The following is a 7,844-nucleotide window of genomic DNA, read 5'->3' on the forward strand; positions in this document are numbered from 1 at the left end:
GACTGTGGGAAGGTGGTTGCAGTTGCGTGGCCAAGTCTCCTTTAAGCTACACACAGTCCAAACAGCCTTAGGCTGTCTCATCCACTTTCAGACTTTGCTTTTTGCAGAGCAAATCAGGAAGTGTATTAAGGGCTGAATAACTCCATATTCAGACTTGTGTCTCTGGTTCATTAGTAACAATTTGCTCTTTCAAATCAGGGTAAACCAGTTTTTCCACTGCTGCAGTCCAGTGATAACATTCTTCAGAGTCATTTGGGTATGGCAACAACACATCTGCTGTTCACAGAGCTGAATGCCTCTGTGCTCAGAAATAAAAGAAAAATTCTTTAAACACTTTGCCCCCAGTCTTAAGCTACTGATTTAAGTAAACACCTTTAACAGTGTTTGGAAAGTGTGTCAACTTCAGAGTTTTTCAGAAGACTCGAAGATTCATTCCAAGTCAAGGTGGCTGGAATGCTTTATTTGTGTTTGCCCATTTTTTCAAAGAGTCTATCAAGCTCTTTCACTTGGAGTCTCCCAGGGACTGAGATATCAGTTTATAACTGCATCAATAGTGGGTGGCTCTCACAGCAATCATGAAGTAAGGCTCAGATTTACAGCTTTATTCACGTAATCATGAGTTTTTACAGCATTGTTGGCGTCCCTCTTGGAACTTTCACATTTTTTTTGTAAAGAGACCAAGACATAATAAACATGTGAGACAAGAGAAGAAATACAATTGTCTGTATTTTCTGAATATTGGAGCAGAACAAAAGTTCGGGCTTGTAAAGACAGTATGTTAACAGCTGCATATGTCCTTTTTGTGATTATGCTGAATTCTGGTCCTTTGTGGGACATGTAGAACTAAAGTGTTAAACAAATGGAAGGTAATGGTTAGGGTAAAAATCTTGGTGCCAGAATAAGAGAGGAAGTCTTGCATTTGTTGAGTAGGTAAGAAACAGAGATGCCCAAACTCAGGAGTACTTTGACTATTAGTTGTAATTTCATGTTATCTTTAAATTCATGAGTATTACTGGTTTGCACCTTGTGGGGTGGAAATTGCAAACCCATTTCTCTCTGCATTTTGAATAGAACTGACAATGGCTGAAATGCGTCAGAGTCTGGAACAGGAACGAGATCGTTTGATTGCTGAGGTGAAGAAGCAGCTGGAACTGGAAAAGCAACAAGCAGTGGATGAAACTAAGAAGAAGCAGTGGTGTGCTAACTGCAAGAAAGAGGCCATCTTTTATTGCTGTTGGAATACCAGCTACTGTGACTACCCCTGCCAACAAGCACACTGGCCTGAGCACATGAAGTCCTGCACACAGTCAGGTATTGGTGCTCTGGGCTGCCTGTTTCACACCTGAGGGGGTTGGGGTGGGTGGGCACACAGTGATTCAGCTCTTCATGTGCAGGGGTGCAGATGCGCCTGTGAGGAGGGACTGGACTGGCTCACATGAGTAGTGTCTACTTTCTCTTTTTTCCTCTATTTTAGCTACTGCAACACAGCAAGAAACAGATACTGAAATTAGCACAGAAACACTAAACAAATCATCCCAGCCCAGTTCGAGTGTCCAGTCTACACCCACAGAAACGGCCAGCACCCCTAAGGAAAAGGAAGGTTCAGCTGATAAAAGCAAAGACAGTGTTACAGTGAGTATCATCACTTCGAACAGAAATACTGTGTAAGATTTCTCTGAAACCTTCCCCTGAAGGCTTCCCTGGATAAGCCAGGAATTTATGAGCATTTGCATTCAAAGTGTATGTTTTGGGGAGCGATAGAGAGTTGTGGTTTTTATTCTTCATCTTGTCAAAAAATAACCTCCTTTTGTCCTCTGGGAACACCCTTTCCCCTTCACTTATTCCAGTAAAACCTTGTGTTGGCTTGACTCATCCTTCCAGCCAAAGGGGACTGGACCTCTTTCTCTCTCTCTCTCCAGGACCCATCAGTGTAGCTTCTGGTCTGGATCTTTCGATACAAGTTGCCTTCTGATAAGCAATACTGACTGCAGCACTTCCAAGCCCTTCTTGCCTGGGGGTTCAGAGGCCAAGCTCAAGACCTGCATTCAAATCAAGTTACTTTATCACCACAGACTGTCATTAGGGTACCACAATGTTCCATAACACTGATACAACAGTTCACCTGGATCTACGGTTAACGGAGCAGTTTTGAAATCCTCCATAGCATCTACTCTGATAGTATTCAGTAGGCAAGGATGAGCAAATGCTCTAATAAAAGGGACTTAACATTGCATATATAGAAAATGTTTATAGAGAAGATTCTGCTTTATAGGTAGGGCTTGACTATTAGCAATTTCGGCATCATTTTTTTTCTGCCCTTGCAAGATTTGTTAAATGAAAAATTTTAGTGGGGGTGGGGTGGGTGGGCTAATCCTTCAAACCCTTACACATGATCCTCCACATAAGTTGTATTTTAAAATATTAAAAGCAAACTAATTTTGTAGTATTGTGATTCCAGCATGATGTCTCATTGAGATAGTCCTGTAGAATTGGGAAGCATAGTAATCTAGAGAGCTGTGTTCATTTCTTGACACTTTTGCTACTGTCTGGTGTTAGATCTCTGGGCTTGACATGTCATCTAAGGGAGTAACTTGGGGAAACAGATTTGAAGAGGGGGAAAAGGATGTGCTGTTCCACTTGAATGTTTTGATGAAGTTGGTTAAACTCTGGCTCATTCAGTTGATGTTCATTTGCGTTGTTACGGCAGCACAAGCTTTGTAGTACCAGGGAAATAGGGAATGTGAGACCTAAACTTGCCAGGGAATTTTTCAGTTATGCAAAGCTGAAATTGCTTTCACATAGATGTTCTACCTGAAACATCATGCTGTATACATTGATCATATTCATAATTTGAATTTTGTTTCTTTAACAAAGAAGTAACCTGTGAATTCACTAAGATGCAGATTTTTAACACAAAGAAAACATCAAACATAAATTTCATATCATAATAACTACAACCAGGTGGAATTGATGTACAAGCTGAGGCTTCTACTGAGGTTGCCTGTGCTGTCTCTGCAGATAGCAACAGGTGTGACAAGCAGCCAGCCTATAAATCTGGTCCAGGTAGCACAGATCACCACCTATATTCCAGCTACTCAACCCACAATTGTAAGTACATAATCATAATTTAAAGTCTGCAGCAGTGCTGTTCCTGGCATTAAAATTGCTCAGTATCTCTGGGGGGTTGTCTCGTCTGCTGTTCTATCAAGAGATGAATTCACTGGTATAGGCTCAACTTGCAGTGCAAAATGTCTTATTTTGCTGTGCAACATTCCACCCCTTCATTCCTTTCATGATTGCCAGGATCCAGAAAAGATAAAGTCTAGTGAAGGCACTGAGGACAGGCAGATGCTATTTCACATAATTGATCCATTTCATGTATATACTTGACCACAACATCAATGTAAATATATAGAATTCATTTTAATTATCTTTTAAATATGTTTTTGTCTATGGTATCCTAAAGAGATTTAATTATTTCTGAGCTATGCTTGATTTTCCTGTGACATCTCAGTACATGTAAAAGAGAATATGCATTTGTCAGCAGTGTCTCTCTCATGCAGTCTTGCACATTAGCATTACAAACTTAGGAGAAACGGCATTGGAATTAGACCTGGCTTTTTCCATCTATGTCTCAACCAAGGACACTCAAATTCCTTAGTGTCAGTTGCAGGAGAGGGGACAGAAGTGAGTTTGAATTTTTGTATTTGATTCACCACAATAGCCCATTATTTCAGCTGTTTGTGCTCTGCAGTGCTCACGTCAGTCAGTGTAGCACTTGAGCTGGCACTGCCCTGGCCGTGGCACAGGTGCTGCCTCGGGGGGATTCCACAGGGAGCCCATATGGGGGTAACTTCATTTCTGACTTAACAGTAACTGTGTACTGTTTAACAGTGTACCTTAACCACACTGTGACTGTGAGGCCTGATGTGCTGTACAAGTTCCTGTGTCTTTCTCTCCTTGTGCACACCCCCACCAGCTGCAGAACACACCCGTGTGTGTGTCAGTGAATACACCACAAGCACGAATACAGAGTGTTTCACAGCCACCATATTCTACACAAACTTAGTGGGGATCGTGCTCTTAGTGGGGATGACATCCCACATTCCTCACAGCAATTTACCTCCACTCACTTGGTCTCAACTGAGAGCACTGTGCACCTTTGCAGCATTGGCCCTGAGTTGCTTGGACTGATTTACCATTAACAACAAGGTTTTATACGTATTTTAAAACCCATTACCAGACACTGAAGACATTAGGCTTTTTTTGTGAATAGCTGTGAGGCTGTAAGAACCTAAGGTGGTTTTGTGTAATCAGAAAAATGGCAGTTACCTTCACTGGTTTTCTGTAACACAAAGGTATTGAGTTATGTAAAGCAGAATTGGAAGATCTGAAAGGTTTCCAACTTCATTTGTGCATGTTTATAACTTTGTACACATTTGCATTAGTCTTGCACAGCTACAGACACCTCTGTATTCTAATGACTGCACGTGCAATTTAAATGATTTTAAACCTTAGTGCATGTTTAATATGTATGCAAAATGTACATATGTGTAAAACTGGCAGAGGTGGAAAATTTACCTCTCAGGGAATGATCTTAACACATTTAAGGAGTCTCGCACATTCCATATTCCGATCGCGCTAAGAACTGAAACTTAATTATTTTCATGTGTGTAAGTGTATATTTAAAAGGCGACTGTGGCATCCCTAATTTCCCCACCTCTAGTACTGACAGTGACTTGCATAATGGCTTTTTTAGGGTTCAGTTTGCACTTTGTGTCCAACTAGGAATTCCTTCCTCCGAACAACTTCTGCTGTATCTTCTGGGTACCATTTCCATTGAACCCTGTATACACATCTGAAATCATTACAAAATGGCAGTAATCTTGAATTTATTTAGAAAATTTGTTCCATGTTTGGTTTTGATTCTTCCTGCAGTTAAAATAATGTAAAAATATAAATCTATCATCTTTGCATTCCAGGGAATGGAATGAGTAGGCTTCTGGAAGGCACAGACTCTGTCTTTGTGGAATACCATTGAGACACTCGTGTGGTTTCTTGAATCAGTGTGGGGAAACATTGGGCTTCACTGAACTTGTATTTCTTCTTCCATGTTCTCTTTGGAATGTCACACTACCACTGGGGGAAGATCTGTGCATCCCTTTCAGGTTCCTCAAAGTCTCACTCCCTGTTTCTTCCACAAGATGTTGTGAACTGAAATGGATGCGTTTGTCTGATCACCTTTTGTGCATCACTGGAATTGTATCGGAACATACTTGCAGTTTGTATGGTAGAGACATTTCTAGACTTTCTCACGTTTTTGGAGGAAGGTTATGATACAGACTTAAGGTTCAATAAATCCTTTTACAGATCTTCCAGAGTGATGTGACCTTGACCAGATTGTTTAACGTTCTTGTGCCTTTGTCTCTGCATCTGTAGAATCAATTACCACCTATAGAAATGTCCTGAAACTCCATTTGTCGAGATGTATAAATCATGATCTGTATGATGGAAGTGAAAAGTTTATTCTATATTAATATTTTTACAGGGTGTGTAAGACAGTTCCCAGTAATGCTGATGTTTTTGCTATTGATTTGTGCAAAAGTTAACTTAAGTACTTTTTTTGTTCAGATAGATGTTCTTTGTTCTCTTCTGTGTAGACTGAATGCATGGGGGAAATAGTTCCTTTTGGGGAAAAAGATTTAAGTAATGTGTAACAAGAATATACTTATAAACAAGGGTATTTTTGTACTCCAGTTTGATTTGTCAAAACTTTTTCAAATGACAAAGGATTTTCTTAGCCCTTTTTCCTCTTCCCATGTGTTAGTTTGAAGAAAAAACATAACTGGATGTAATTCTGAAACCCTCACTCTCCAAGCACAGACAGTGGGTACAGTCCCTGTAGCACCTCCTGTCCCTATAATTCTATACCAGTAACAAGAACACAGGAAAACTTGGCTATAGGGAAGTTAATACACTACTTTCTCCCCTGGAATGAGGTAATAAAATGGTAATAAAGGTATTAGTTCTTGCACAAAATTGGAACTTGCTCTGGATTTCCCCTGGAAAATAAATCTCTATTTCTGTGGTCATGTTCATGTGACCTTTAACATAACAATCTGTTTCTCTTGGTTTTAATCCACAGACCATTCCTGTAGTGGTAAGTCCTTCTGCTGGGACAGTGGCAATGAGAACTGGAGTTCAGTATGGTCAGACCACAATGCCAGTCCAAGTACGAAGAGTCTAACTGCTAACAAGAAGTCCATACAATTGTTGGAATAAATAAATCTAGTAGAAATGTGAGAAATAAACACAGTTCTATGGATTAACCTCAGAGGTTCAGACTTTAGCTTTGTGTATGTGTACAAAGCATTAATTACACTACATTAATGAAAAGCATTAGTGCTGGCTTAGAAAAGCTGAGGACAGGTAAGATCCATATTAAATCTATGCTTCTTTTGTAAATAATGTACAATTTGTGGATGTCATTAGAGTACCAGCTCCTTTTTATATTTGTATTGACTTTAACTTATAAAGCTTGTTTGAAGTTGGAAAAGGAAGGTTCAAAACAGCCTTATCACAACCTAATGCTGAAAACTGGCCTTGGGAAACTGCAGTTATGCATCAAATAATATAATTCTGATAATCTGAACAACAACTGTCTTTGCATTGGGATTGAAAAAAATTTCTGCACTTTGAAACTCCTGTAGAATTTCTTTGAACAACCAAGTGATGAAGGATATCTGTTTTCATTTCATTGCATCAGGCAAATTATGACATTTCCCATCTCTGGACCTGAAACACATAGAGATTTACATTGTTTTTCACAATGATCAGACTGACAACAATATAAATGCTGTTTACAGGTTAAAATTAATTTAAATTTCGTTCTCTCTAAGATCAGAAAAGTTGGAAAGTGTAATAGCAGCTGTTTGTGGCACGAGTTCTGATCACTGAATTCAAAGATTGAGGAAAGTAAAATTTGTTCCTGTGCTTCACAGTTTTCTAATTTTTAAAAAATCCTCCCGAAGGACTTTGAACAAGAACCAGGTGTGGAGAAAAACACGAATGGGGAAACATGGGCAAAGGACTTTTGATGCTGGGCCAGAGCATGTATTATTTATATGATGGAATTTATGTTTTTATGTAAGCATGAAGCAGTACAGTATGAGAGGAAGTACCCCCTGCAGATCTGTCTGTTACACTGAGACTGTAGTCCCATTTTGTATGTTGTGTAAAACGAAAGCATTGAACAAAGCAAAGGTGATGTATGTATATGAGAAAATTAATTGTATGATATCATTCCAGTACATTCTGTTGTACATTTTAGTCATGTTGATTTCTCCCATTGTCTATATAAGAATGCAGTTTGTACAGTCTCCAGCTAGTCCCCAGATTAGAGGGAAAAAAAGTATTAGAAGAAAAAAGGCAAGAACAGGATATTCATTAATTGCAGTTGTGTCAAAACTAGCCTAGCTGGCCTTATTTGTGAAGCATAATTGCTTTTAGCATATGGAAGTATTTTTTCACATTTTCTTTGTATAAAATTTGTATTAAACTTAAATATCTTTTTGACAATTGTGTTTCTTTGTGACTGAGACAGGTGACACACACGGTATGCTTTGGGTTTCTCCAATTTTTCAAGAAACTTCACAATTTTTTTATTAAACTGTTTTAGAAAAATGTTCTGTGTTCCTGGATTTCCAGTTTTGGTTCAAGCTGGAGTAATGTTCATTTCTGCACAGTCTCCAGATCACAGGTAATTTCACTTCTGTTGGCATCTTCTGTCTCAGAAGTGTGGGGCCTTTGGATCCAAGCCTGCTGAATTTGAGATAAAGCAGCAC

At 39.2% G+C, this 7,844-nt stretch overlaps 1 protein-coding gene across 8 annotated transcripts in view; it reads left to right on the forward strand.

Moving 5' to 3' along the window:
- The window catches only part of ZMYND8 (zinc finger MYND-type containing 8), a 51,287-nt gene extending 43,704 nt beyond the window's left edge, over positions 1-7,583 (forward strand). For 6 of the 8 annotated variants that reach the window (XM_071573257.1, XM_071573262.1, XM_071573258.1 and 3 more), the window contains exons 19-21: positions 1,072-1,311; positions 1,475-1,632; positions 6,146-7,583. In XM_071573257.1, coding sequence (XP_071429358.1) covers positions 1,072-1,311; positions 1,475-1,632; positions 6,146-6,247 — 500 coding nt within the window. In that variant the 3' untranslated portion in view covers positions 6,248-7,583. Of the gene's footprint in view, positions 1-1,071; positions 1,312-1,474; positions 1,633-1,919; positions 2,966-3,018; positions 3,109-6,145 lie in introns of those variants that run through there. The other 2 variants (XM_071573264.1, XM_071573263.1) reach the window with 2 other exon arrangements.
- Positions 7,584-7,844: the final 261 nt, after the last annotated feature.

This window comes from Pithys albifrons, chromosome 18, assembly GCF_047495875.1.
Source record: "Pithys albifrons albifrons isolate INPA30051 chromosome 18, PitAlb_v1, whole genome shotgun sequence".
NCBI classification, from domain to species: domain Eukaryota; kingdom Metazoa; phylum Chordata; class Aves; order Passeriformes; family Thamnophilidae; genus Pithys; species Pithys albifrons.